This window comes from Nannobrachium achirus (genome assembly GCF_963921795.1).
Source record: "Nannobrachium achirus genome assembly, chromosome: 3".
Taxonomy (NCBI): domain Eukaryota; kingdom Metazoa; phylum Chordata; class Actinopteri; order Myctophiformes; family Myctophidae; genus Nannobrachium; species Nannobrachium achirus.
The window spans coordinates 28,039,558-28,053,135 of NC_137812.1; the positions used below are offsets into that span (position 1 = coordinate 28,039,558).

The window sequence follows — 13,578 nt, forward strand, 5'->3', positions numbered from 1 at the left end:
TTTTGCACAAAAAACCTTCCGTGGGCTAGAAATGGCCTCAGAATACAATACACGTATGGGTGAGAATTCATGTTAGTCGGAGGCCTTAGGGTTTTTTTTACTCGTGCTAATCAGTCTAAAAGTGCAAAATTTTGCACAGATGTAGCTCAGGGCATGCTCTAATGATTTAGCTAGGGCGCCCGAGTCTGCGACATTCGGGGTCGCGCCACAGCGGCCAAATCAAGTTGGGCTCCCATCGACTTTAGTGATGAAAAGTGATGAGTCAGAGTTTTGTGGGTGCTGTGGTGACCCCGAAGGTCGCCGACTCGGGCACCCTAGCTAAACCATTAGAGCATGCCCTGAGCTACATCTGTGCAAAATTTTGCACTTTTAGACTGATTAGCACGAGAAAAAAAACCCTAAGGCCTCCGACTAACATGAATACTCACCCATACGTGTATTGTTTTCTGAGGCCATTTCTAGCCCACGGAATGTTTTTTGTGCAAAACAAATGCCTGCAATGGATTCAGCATCATGACAAACCCCTAGTTAGACCCCTCACATCCTCCTTAAATACCCAGAAAAAAAATATTTTTCTGGGTATTTTCCTCCTGGGTGGATTTCTTGGATTGGTGCCAATTAAACATATTTCCGCAACTAGGATTTCTTAGGACTTTTAGTATGTTGTTCTGGAGACCTTATAGAAAAGGTCTGTGAAGAAAAAAATTATGTTACAATTACTTTGTCGTAAAACGCTAGATTGCCTGGACTAATACAATAGTACTGTAGCATAGTGCAAGCCGAAGGAAAATACAAGAGAACGCACAGTAAGCATGTTTATAATGTCCATACGGTACTGAACTGTAGTTTTTCGAGCAATTAGTCTATTGAACGAGTTGAGCGACCATCGTGTGCCCTTTGTTATCATGGGCAAGAGATAATGCAAAGATAAATACGCCGAACGCTCTCTTGTACGTGCGGCTGTGCGCTCTCTCAGTATCTCTTTCTGTCCCTCTTTCTCGCGCGCGCACACACACACACGCACGCACGCGCGCGCGCGCGCGCGCACACACACACACACACACACACACACACACACACACACACACACACACACACACACACACACACACACACACGTCCTTGCAAAGACATAAAGTTATATTTTCACATGCAGGGACACTATTATCTGCTTCACTTAAACTTCTTTTGTGCCTTGTAACAATAAAAACAAAACAAATTAACAACTTTGGTGAGATTGAAGCAAAGATTACAGCAGTCAGACGTTAGCCTTAATAACTTATTATCTGCAGACAACAAATGATAAATGAAGCAATGTTGAGTCTTGAATCTTGAAATGAGAGCATCAAAGCAGGAAAGCCATCTCATGACTTGCTGTCAAGGCATAAAATCCTCTTCAACGGCTGGAACAGGATGTGAAACCGTTCGTGTTTACGAGAAGGAGAGCTATACCCTAGTTCTGGAAAGCCTCGATTAAAAAGTCTATGTAACATAGTTAAATCTAGGGTCAACTAACGGTCAGAGGTGCCAAGACAACTCAAGACAGAAACGTGGCAAAAACATACTCTGCACAAACAAGCACACGCTATTGTTGGGTCAAAAGTTCATCAGACAAAAACATGGTCATACAGACAAGTCAACAGACAGATCAGTCCTTTAAGAAATGTGGATCTCTGGCTACTTTCAAAACAGGCCTTTCGTTCCTGCCTTACCCCTTATCCCTAAACTTTTATGCAATTATTTTCTATTTTGAAAAAACATTTTTTAATATTTCAAATAGCTGATCTACAAGCTCACAATGTGTCGATGTAGATTGGCTATTTTAAGTATTTTCAAAATAGTAAAAAAGGGCAAAGACGTTGAGGTGGAAGTTCACATTTCTGACTAATAAAGTAATCAATCAATCAATCAATCAATCACATAATCATCAGACAGAATATAGAATTCCTATTTTATTTCTCTGTCATTGGTACTAAATGCATGTGTCAGAGAGATCGATGCTTGGTAGCAAAGGCTACTATAGTAGCCCACCAGAATGATATTGATGCACAGTTATTACCGTATAACATTTCAGCCAGACATGACATGTTTGAGTGCAGACTTATTGATTGGACACAGACTGAGACTTTGCGCCCTGCATACGTCCATGTTTGTTACCGTAACTAATGCCAATAATGGACAGTCAGCTTAGCTGTTCTGTTATTGACTTTATGTTTGTCTTCAGCTATATGTGAAGCACGTTGTAGCCTATCTGAGTGATTTATAAATACAGTGTATTTGCATTTTGGACACATTTATATTTTATTTAAAAAAAAAAAGAGTTTAAATAATTTGTTTTCCTATTCTTTCTTCACAGAAAATTGTAGCACGATTGGATCCTATTGTTTAGTATTACAATGCCATTCATTGGCCACAATATTTGCATATAAATACCCCCCACAGAGGCTGACATTCACACAACTTCAAGTTGAGAGTCCAGAGTCTGGATGAACAACATCTCACTTTTTCACTGAAGCTATTCCTCCCAAAAACACAATTAAAACTAGAAGCAGTGCTCTTCCGAGCACAGGTCTCCACAGGCCAGGCGTCCTGGTGGTGCTACTGTATAATAGGCCAATGTAAAAAGGGTGGCAGATGTTCTTCACCTTAGACCTTTCATGGCAATCGGACGCTGCATGCATGATTTGAGGCATTGTGTTCCAAAAATGTGTTTTGCTAAAGTCTACCTGCAGGTGGCGCTATAACAGGCCAATGTGAAAATGGTAGCATTTGTTCCTTGACATAGTGGGAATATGTGTGTCAAATTTCACGGTAATAGCAAGCTGCGTTGATGATTTGAGGCATTTGGTTCAAAAACGGAGCAATCCTGCAAACTTTGGAAGCTAATATTAGCCAATCAGGATGGAATATGAAATATCAGACGGATCCGACTTGATCACATGACTATAGAGATACTGTGTACTGATTTGTGTTATTCTTGGAGAGAATCCTAAGGAGTAATATCCAAAAATGTGTTTTACATAAGTCGGCCCAAAAGTGGCACTATAAAAGGCTGATGTGAACAATGCAGTGAAAAGGTTTTTCCTTGGCCTCTAGGGAGTGCGTGTACAAAGTTTGACACTGATCGGTGGAGTTAAAGGTAAAACCACAAATCGGCCTGTTATAGGCATTTTGTTCAAAATGGCTCAATCCTACAAACTTTGGAAGCCAATCTTAGCCTATCAGGATGGAATATGCAAAATCGGACAGATCCATGTCGATCACATGACTGTCGAGATACTGCCTACCGATTTGTAGGATTGATTTTTGGACAAAATCTGTAAGAGTAGTGTACAGAAAGGTGTTTTACGAACATCGGCCTCATGGTGGCGCTAGAACAGGCCCATTTGGAAAATGTGGGTCAGAGGTTCTGAATTGGCATCCAGGGAGTGTGTGTGCTCATTATGGCAGCGACCGGGCCAACGGCGACTGAGATTAGGCGGTAACAAACTGCGAGGACGCACGGACGGACGGACGGACGGACGGACGGAGGGGAAAACATACTCTCCCCCATGCCTTTGGCTGGTGGAGACAATAAAAATTAAATAAAGAAATGAAAAGAAAAACTAAACAAAAACAAACATAAAAGAAAAACATAAGCGGCGCCTCCTGCCGTTCTTGATCATGAGCTCCAGGACAAGCTCACCGTGAAGAATGTCTCCCAAAAGCTCTGTGAGCAGTGGCTTTCCTACAATTGGCTTTCCTACAATTTAGCCCATGCTTCTATACAGAGCAACTGTGAAATGAGAGTAAATGTCGTGAACCCTCGTCAAAAACAACAAAACGTAGCGTTTCAAAGAATCTAGGATACCAGGTAAACACCAAAACAAATCTACATACAGTACATAACAAAGACATGTGAACAATTAGCCAACATAGCATCTATAAAATATGGTGATAAGACGTGACCTCTTCCCACATGGGCCCGGGGTCCCCTGTGTACAGGTGGAGAGCCTCCACATCTCTGATGGCTCCGTCTCGGGGACAGAGGTGTCCAGGATGTCCTTCATTCTCTCCCTCTCCACCACTGCTTCTTCCTTTTCGCCACCATTAACATTACCATAGCTTTCTCCGCCCTCTCAGGAACCTTCATTATGCCATCTTCCTCCATTCCATCTCTCTCTCTTCTGCTCCTCCTATATTTTCTCCTCTTCCTCCACCTTATTCTCCAACTCTGGTATCTCGCCAAAGCCCCGCCTCAGGGAGGGGCTGGCCTCCTGGTAGATAAAGGTGTAGAGGCTGACAGGGTTCCGGCTGTGGCATGTTGAACATATAGCTTTGTAGTACTTGTCCAGGAGATTAAAAACCTCCCCAATCGAGATGTTCCGCTCTGCGATGAACGAGTGCATGCTGTGGACGTCTACCATGAGTTTGCTGTCACCAAAGGTGAAAAAGGACACGTCTCGTCCTGCCTCAGAAGCTGCTAGTATCTGGAGCAGAGCTTTAAGTCGGGCGTCTCCTCCAAAGGCTCCACAGCCCCAGCTCCATGTGGCCACAGCTGGGAGAGTTCCCCCTTCCCCAGGGCGGGCAAAGCCACAGTAAGCCTTATTAAGTTCTCTGGTGATCCTGCTTAGGTGAAACTGTTCCGTGAAGCTGTGGCACTGCAGTGCGTCAATTGCCACAATTTCAGTGCATTTTCTCTGCCAGGCGTCCCTTGGAGCTGTTTCTTCATGGCTGCTGACCCATTCGAAGCTGTCTGCAAAGCCTGTGTATTTGCTGTACTGCTGCGTACCTGTGACGATGAGGCATTCGTCGTCGCTCAGGGACTCCGTGAAGAGGCGGGACACGATGAGCTCGGGGTTGATCAGGAAACGGATCTCCTCCTGAACCAGCCCGGAACCGAACACGCCCCCTCCCACAAGCCGGTTGGCAAAATCCACCTGAAGCATTCCGTGGCCACCGTCCTCTATGGTCCCTTTACAAGCAACACGCAGCTTTGACAACATAGCTTTTGAGTGTTTCCAGGCGGGAGCTTTATCCAAAGACTTTCTTGTGAATGTTATTAGACCAGTAGGCATTTTCTCAGTGACACTTTTGAAATAGCACAACAGGGTCTTGAGCTTCTCAATCCTCTTTGGAGAGGTCCCCTCAAACAACAGGAAGAAGTTGATGTCAGGGTAGGTGACGTAATCAGCATCTCCGGAGCTGCGATGGGGGAAGGTGCAAAAGAAGGCATTGGCCAACAAGCACGCCGCCTGCTCCTGAGACATGGTGATGGAGCCGTCCATCCCTTTCTTAAGGTAAGGTATGGGCTTGGTACACAGCTCAGGGAGTCTCAGTGCTAATTTCACCATGTCTGGGAGCAACACGTCCAGTAGGTGATCGGGTTGCAGGACCTTGCTGCAGTACAAATCAAATGCTGTGAAGTCCAATTTCTTAATTGGCACATCTGGACTTTGTGGAGAATTGTATTTCAATATTGCCTTCTTCAAAACTTGTGAGCTTGTAAATGTCACACTCAACGATTCCCGGATCACTTGCCATCTGCCCTGACGCTGCAGGTCTCCCGTTTTCTCATTCAGCACCTGAACACGGTTTACCTTCTCTGAGCAGGGCATCTTTACATGATCATCATCCCAGATATCCTGAAACGTGCTGGGATATGGAACAGGAAGTTTGTCCTTCTGGAGAAGGTCTGTCTTTATCATGACTGTGTGCTGGCCAGGACAATCCCTCAGCCGAGGGAGAGACTGGGCACACTTCAGTGTGCTCCGCAGCATCCTGCTAAAGTCCAGAAGGTTGTAAGAAGCTTGTTGTTTAAGGTTTGCAAGCTATGAGTTTGGGAGGGCACTATATACAGACCATTCGTGACGTGCTATGACGTAACAGCCTTAATTGCGCATTGGGGTTACGCATTTCATTGGTGCATTGGTGATCCCTCCGCAGCCCACTGGTGGCCTCGTGAGGATATCACGATTTTTTTTTTATGACTTTATTTTTCAATTTTCAAATTTTTCAACAACATCAACATCACAAACAAACATATATAATAGGGGAGACTGTGTAGTATTTTAAATTGAATCAAACCATGGCGTATTCACATGGAGGACGAGTGAATGCGTTGTAGTATCTATCTGTCTGTCTGTCTCTCTGTCTGTCTGTGTTTACGTCATCCAATGGTAAAACCCATGAAATAACAGTGACGTGATCAACTGAGTGATGACACCATCGTCACCATCAACAGACCATCGTCAACATCAAACAGCCAATGAGGGACCAGCATTCTTGGTGACAACATCAACAAGTGCTGTGTCTGTGTGTCTGTGTTTACGCCCGTGGCCAATCACGGGCCACGGGCCATGGGTTCGTAGCCAATCAGAGTGGGGTAAAGAGTGACGTCATAACATGGGGGTGCATATCTATATCAGGGCCATGAGATGGGCCAAGCTCCACAATTGGTCAAGTTTCACGTGACATTATACTATCTTAGTACAAAAATGAGCAGGCGAAGCGGCGCAAACCTCTATATAATCATAATCATCCAAAGATGATGTACACCTTGTGCTCCACTGCATTTTGGATTTGTCAAGTCTCGTTCTGTACTACTATTGTGTGCGCTACTCTTGTTCAGTGGTACAAATGTCATGCAAAGTTGCTCTGGATTAGTTGGATTGGTCAATTAAGGAAGCCGATGACTGTAGATTTCCCAAATATAGCAATTGATCGCCAGCGCAATCACAGCCCAGGCAGGTTCTGTAAATCCCCCACTCGACACAGCAGAGAGCAGACACTCTGTGCAGCAGTGTAAGCTACTTGTTGTCAGGGAGTTCGTTAGAGGCCAATAGATCGGATTTGTTGATAAAAGTTGTTTTGACAATTTATATCATTTGAAGGACATGGTTGTAACTGAGGACCTCCTCAACTGTCTGTAAACAGCCGCCTTTCTCTCAAAAACAAAAGCGAAACTAAGCTTAGGAACGATACATTGTCATAGCTGGAATCAGAGCATATTGTTGTCCATCGGTGTCACAGCATGGCGTTGCAAATATCAACTCTTTTCGCACGTGTCAGGGTGCTGTCATGCGCTGGTCGTGTGTCCCGTGTTGACTTTCAGAGAGTTGGTGTCAAATTCAAAAACAGTGTGAGTGCCCTGCTGCCACTGCCAGGTCGCCCCTTGCATTCGGTGGTTGGGTTGGGGAAGAATTCACCATCAAAGTGCAACAAGGCAAGCGTTCTCCCCGGACAGAACGCCACAAATCGATTGAGGAGGAGGTTTTCAACTGCAGCGACCCGTTGGAAGTGGATCCAAGTGGACGGTTCCTCACCCCAAGGGAACACAGGCTTGTTGTGCCGCCGCATTGCCATCGGCGTTCTTGGTGCCGCGGCTGTATCTGTATCTGTCCACACCAGTGCCCAGGCCACCATGGCCGCAGGGCCGGTGGATCTGAACTCGGCCAAAGGAGACTGGAAGGAGACCAAGGACGTCCTGCTGTCATTGTCTCTGTGGGAGAGGCGTCCATACTACAGAACTCCTGACTATGTGCCACTGGACAGCATCCCTGTGGTGACACCCACCTCAGATGGCAGTGAAGAGCCTCACTACCCCAGGAATGAGAAGCTGGACCAGAAAATTTCCCTCTTCCGCGGAGACATTACTAAGCTGGAGATTGATGCCATCGTCAATGCAGCCAACAACAGCTTGCTGGGGGGAGGAGGAGTGGACGGAGCCATCCACCGTGCTGCTGGTCCCATGCTGAAGAAGGAGTGTGCCTCGCTCAAAGGTTGCGAGACTGGCCAGGCCAAGATCACATGCGCCTATGGCCTCCCTGCAAAGTATGTGATCCACACGGTGGGGCCTGTTGCCATGGGAGGCGTCGGGGAGGAGGAGAGGACCAGACTGAGGGCGTGCTACAGGAACAGCCTGGAGGTCGCCACCAAGAACAACGTTCGCTCCTTGGCCTTCCCTTGTATCTCCACTGCAATCTACGGATACCCACCTGAGCAGGCTGTACACGAGGCATTGGCAACCGTGAGGAAATATCTGGACGAGCATCACGACAAGGTGGACAGGGTCATCTTCTGTGTGTTCCTGCCAACTGATAAGGAGCTGTATCTGAAGAATATTCCTTTGTACTTCCCTGGTGCAATCGGCCAAATGGTGGCGCTGTAGGAAGCCTTCGAAAGTGCAAACTTTGAACAGTGTCCACAGGGCCCATAGTCAAGAGCAAACTGTAAGGAAAGGAGTGGCCTGACATACAGCTAAATGAAGACGTATTGCTGCTATTTTGTCTCCGTCTTCGTCTCTTCATCCTTTCTCTGTCTACAGATGACTACATCAAATTAGCATTTACTTTTGGAAGTTTTGGAATGGACTGTAAATCCTCTACAAAGGGGAAGTTGCCCCTGGACTCTGATTTAGGGTCAGTTTGGCGATATTTTTCATACACATGATTAATGTTTGGACGGTGGTATAGTGCCCTCCCTCGGGAGGGCACTATGACGACTGGACCCCAAACCCTCTCCTCTGGGGAGGGAGGGTTCAGTCTGACCACAGCCCACTGTCCAATGCACTCTTGCGCTGTAGGAGGCCATGTATTATGGCAACCTACAACGTGATTGACAGGAAATGGGGAGAGAGATGGGGAATGACATGTGGCAAAGGTCGTCTGGATCGGGAATCGAACCTGCGACGCCAGCAGGCATCATAGCCTAGTATGTGGTATGCGCCTTGACCACTAGGCCAGCAGGCACCCCAGCATGGAATCTTTTGACAAAATCTGTAAGAGTAGTGCACAGAAATGTGTTTAACAAACATCGGCCTCATGGTGGCGCTAGAACAGGCCCATTTGAAAAACGTGGGTCAGAGGTTCTGAATTGGCATCCAGGGAGTGTGTGTGCTCACTCTGGCAGCGACCGGGCCAACAGCGACTGAGATTAGGTTTCACAAACTGCGAGGACGCACGGACGGACGCACGCACGGACACACGGACGGACGAAGGGGAAAACATACTCTCCCCCATGCCTTCGGCTGGTGGAAACAATTAGAAAGTCTGGAACATGTACATATGTTATTATTGTGAAGAATTCCCCCCAAATGTAAATTAGAGCATGATTTATGGCTATAAAACCTTACAAAAACATAAAAGTAGAAATGAATTCAGGCCTTAAAGCAGAGGTCTTCAACAGGGGGTCCGGGACCCCTAGGGGGTCCTCAGAGTTATTGCAGGGGGTCCTCCAAATCTTTGTGTGATAGAAGCTTTTTTTCCTCATTTTTTAAATTAACCACTTGAACCCTAGCATCCATATTCTGAGAACTTTAGCCAAAAATAGCAGATCTACAAACGGCAAATACGTTTGGTGTAGAGGGGAAAAAGAGCAGACTAAGTACAGAGTGAAAGGTCAACTTTATTAAATATTGACGGTTCAAGTGGTTAAATATGTGAAAACACAAATTGACATGAATCCAAAATATACAGATGATTGTGCTGTCAAACGATGAAACGTTATGGAATCTATGAACAGGTTGTGGGGGTCCCTGCTTCATCTCTCTCTCAACTAAGGGCCTGAAAACGTTGAAGACCCCTGCCTTAAAGGGTTAACCAGGCACCCCTCACCTGTAACCTCTCCAAGGCTGTGGCAGCCAATTTGGCATTCTTGAAGTTGACAAAGGCACAGAAGCGCTCATGTAGAACCCTGATGCTTTCTATCTCCCCGTACCTGTAAGTAAGCAGGGAAACAAAGCCGTCCTAGAATTATTGAATGCTTTAACCAGTGAAAAATAGCAGATATACAAGCTCACAGCGTGGCACTTGGTGCCGCGCTGCGAGCTTGTAGATCTGCTATTTTTGAAAAAGTCGTGAAAATGTGTGCAAATCTTTGAATACATGTATTTTCAAAGCGAACGTTTGTAACAAAAATTTTGCTTCTGGGTGGTCCCTGGAACTAGATATTTTGAGATGCGGGTCATGGCCAAATACATATCATTTTTGGGGTCCTTCACATGAAAAGGTTTGAGAACCACTGACAAGAACAGACTAACTGAGCTCCAGTTGAGTGAAAAGGACCTTTTCTTTGACGATGGCTGGCCAGATTGCTGACATAGAATCAAAGGTTTTTCAAAAAACCTTAGAAGGATTCAAAAGACACTTATAGAATCGGGTCAAAATTCTAATTTTCACGACTTTTCAAAAATAGCAGATGTACAAGCTTGTATATCTGCTATTTTTCAATAGTTAAAGCATGAAATAATGATACACAATATTGTGTACCCGTTCTGAATGGGTTAAAGTCATGATGCAGGGATGTGCAGGTGTAGCAGTGTAGTGTCTCTCAGAGCCTCTGCCCGATGACCAAAAACCTAATTATCTCCCCCAGCCTAAGGGGAAATTCCCCTTTAGGCTAGTGGTTAAGATGTTGGCTTTCCACGGGGGAGACCGGAGTTCTCATTCCTGGCATTGCACAGGTCATTTCCAGAGAGAGGCCATTTAAACCAGTGGTTCTCCAATCTCTCAAGAACAAATTCTGCAAAAAGCTGAATTGATCTGTTTTCTCTGTCGGGTGGAAACTGTTACTTTTCAGGATTCAAATTCGAAAATAGCAAAATTAGCAGATCTACAAGCTAAAAAATGCACCACCTCACACCGCATTTCGAACTTGCAGATCTACTTTTGATGCCTTTTGTGTGATGCTGTAGTATGATCAAGTATGGCATTAATTTTACGAAAAAAGTTAAAGATAGGAGGATGTTTCTGTCTGACAGCAATAATAGAATATAGACCTCGCCTATATATAATCACATTGATAATAATTTCAACTTGCAGCGTTTGGAAGCATTTTTAGGCGAGTGACTGGTGCCAGCTGGGAAGCAGCGCTTTGGTGGACAGACAGCCTTACGTTTTGAAGAGGTCCCGTATGTCTTTCTCTGTGATGTCCACAGTGACGTTCCCCACCCAAAGGGATGGACAGGGACCCCTGGGCAGGAGAATAGAGGGACGGAAAAGAGAGAGGGAGAGAGAGAGAGAGAGAGAATGTATCTGATCATTTACTCTTCTAAAACAGTGATACTCAAACTCCACCTTGCGTTCCAGAGATAATGGACAAAACATCTTGAAAGCGGCCATTGAAATCGCTGATTTTTTTTTTCTTTTTTTTTTTACCAAGTTTATTTTCTGTAAAAAGCCATTTGCGTTGAATTTGGGCCAAGTCATAAATAACATTGTGAGCATTGTGAGAGATGTGCTCAGCTATCTTTAATGAACCCTTTTTGATAGCAGGCTAATTGCACATAATTATTAAAAAGAGAGAAAATGTAGCAAATTACTTTGATTACAAATTGTGTCATTGACAGAATATAAATGGAATTCCAAGGCATAACATAATGCACATTGCACTTGTCTTAAGTTATGTGGAAATAAAGCAAATAAAAGAGCGAAGTTATCAAGTAATGTCATTTTATCAACTGGCCTGTGGACCCTTGATATTTTTGTAATGTGGCCCACAGGTTCAGAAGTTTGAGTATCCCTGTTCTAAAACACTGTGCTGACTGTAGCATGTTGTTCATTTTGTTTATCCAACCTACCCACTCAGGTCCTGTTGAGACGTGTGTTCAACTGTTAGAAGGAGAAAAGAGAGGAGGAATTATCTCAGAGGTATGTTAATGTTACTCAATCATTAGCCTGCTGTGTCAAGCGTTCTATTCAGGTGGGTGGGCCATGAGCATTTTCAGAGCATGTTAATTTCAATGATCCATAAATCCATTTGTGCTCTGGTTTGGATCAACAGAACCAACATAGCATGTATATCGGTGTCAAGTTGTTAAATTTATTTATTTATTTATTTATATATTATCATTAAAATGTATAGCAGGGGTCTTCAATGTTTTCAGGCCAGGGACCCCTTAGCTGAGAGAGATATGAAGCAGGGACCCCCACTACATATTGTATAAAATTGTGTTATGTTCATAGAGCACTGTCATCATGTTAGAAAATGTGTGTTTTCAGACTTTTAACCACTTGAACCGTCAAATACTTTAGTCTGCTCTTCTTTTCCCTCTACAAACCTCTTTGCCAAAAAATAGTCGATCTACAAGCTTAAAACTTCTCGCAGCACGAGGCGTTGTAAGCTTGTAGATCTGCTATGTTTGGCTAATGTTCCACTCAGAATAGGGATGCTAGGGTTCAAATGGTTCATGTGAAACACATGATCATATCACACAAAGATTTGGCGGCCCCCCTGTTGTAACTCCCTGTTGAAGACCCCTGATGTGTAGTGTTTTGCCAATTATTTGGGAGCCCACCTGCAATACCCTCAGGGCCCACCAGTGGTCCCCGGCCCGCAGGTTGAGAATCATGTTGCCCCCTGTGGTGATGAGCAGTATTACCTTTGAGGTCACAGGAACCCAGGGCAGCCTGGACGGTGGTAAACTTCTCTAGCAGCAGAACACCTTGGAACTCATCAAAACCCAAGTCCTACAAGAGGAAGACACATCCATAGATTGATACAGAGAAATCATGTGATAGTAGCCGGGGAGCCACTGTGCCAAAATGAGAGAAGACCTGTGATGTCATGACATACTCCAAATTTTTGTTTTTCCTATTAATTTGGTCAATAAGGTACACAGAATGAGAGGCCTGCTCTGCCGGAAACATTGCGAAAAAAGTTTCCCATTGACTTCACTATACTGGAAAAAACACACCAAAACAATATGCTTTAAGTAGCATGTGAGGGGTCAAACTAGGGGTTCTTCATGATTCTGAATCCATTGCAAGCATTTGTTTTGCATGAAAAACAAAATGTTCCTTGGGCTAGATATCAGCCTCTCAAACCTGTGAAAAGTGATGAGTCATCACTTTTCACTGTTATTTTGGTCCGTTTTCTAGCCCAAGGAATGTTTTTCATGCAAAACAAATGCTGGCAATGGATTCAGAATCATCAAGAACCCCTAGTTTGACCCCTCACATCCTACTTAAAGCATATTTATTTTGGTGTGTTTCTTTCCTGTATAGTGAAGTCGATGGGACAGTGAATATAAATGGCCATAACTTTTTTTCGCAATGTTTCCGACAGAGCAGGCCTCTCATTCTGTGTACCTGTACCTTTATGACCAAATGAATAGAAAAAACAAAAATAAAAAGTATGTCATGACGTCACAGGTAAAACCCTATTCTTTGAGCTTTTGGGCCTGTGGCTCCCCGGCTATAGACAGAAAAACTGGTGGATTGATCCCGTCTGTCTATTTATCTATCTATCCTTCATGGATATAAGTAGCAAATCTGCAAGCTCTGCTATTTTGATGTTTTGAGTGACGCTGTAGTATGATCAAGTAGGGCATTGATTTATGAAAAAACATGCAAAAAGTTAAAATGGAGATAAGAGGTTTTTGTGTTAACCAATAGCCAGCGCTTTACCGCAGAGTGAGGGAAAACTCAGTTTCTTTTTTTCTTCTCGAAAAGACGTTCATATTTCATTATGTGTACATAATGGACACATGCTGTGTACATGGCACCCTCAGGTAAAAGCAATAGGAAAAAGCCTTGGCAGTAATCTACATCCCAGCAAGCACGGTAAGGACCTGGACCAATCAGTGACGTCTCTCGATTA

The 13,578-nt window shown here is 44.4% G+C and overlaps 3 protein-coding genes across 3 annotated transcripts in view; 1 reads left to right on the forward strand and 2 right to left on the reverse strand.

Annotated features, from left to right (window-relative positions):
* LOC308282153 (uncharacterized protein) overlaps nt 1-13,578 on the reverse strand; it is a 48,506-nt gene that overhangs the window by 3,943 nt on the left and 30,985 nt on the right. Inside the window, exons 11-14 of the mRNA XM_080722497.1 lie at nt 12,359-12,446; nt 11,558-11,588; nt 10,873-10,950; nt 9,594-9,696 (exon numbers count right to left, since the gene is read on the reverse strand). Coding sequence (XP_080578623.1) covers nt 9,594-9,696; nt 10,873-10,950; nt 11,558-11,588; nt 12,359-12,446 — 300 coding nt within the window. The remainder of the gene's footprint in view (nt 1-9,593; nt 9,697-10,872; nt 10,951-11,557; nt 11,589-12,358; nt 12,447-13,578) is intronic.
* Nucleotides 4,176-5,759, reverse strand: LOC308281538 (poly(ADP-ribose) glycohydrolase-like; the record flags this gene model as incomplete). Its single annotated transcript, XM_080721771.1, has 1 exon — nt 4,176-5,759. The coding sequence occupies one exon, from the start codon at nt 5,757-5,759 to the stop codon at nt 4,176-4,178; it is 1,584 nt and encodes a 527-aa protein (XP_080577897.1).
* LOC308281539 (ADP-ribose glycohydrolase MACROD1-like) lies at nt 7,013-8,149 on the forward strand (the record flags this gene model as incomplete). The annotated part of the gene is made up of 1 exon (XM_080721772.1): nt 7,013-8,149. One exon carries the CDS (start codon nt 7,013-7,015, stop codon nt 8,147-8,149), a length of 1,137 nt encoding a protein of 378 aa, XP_080577898.1.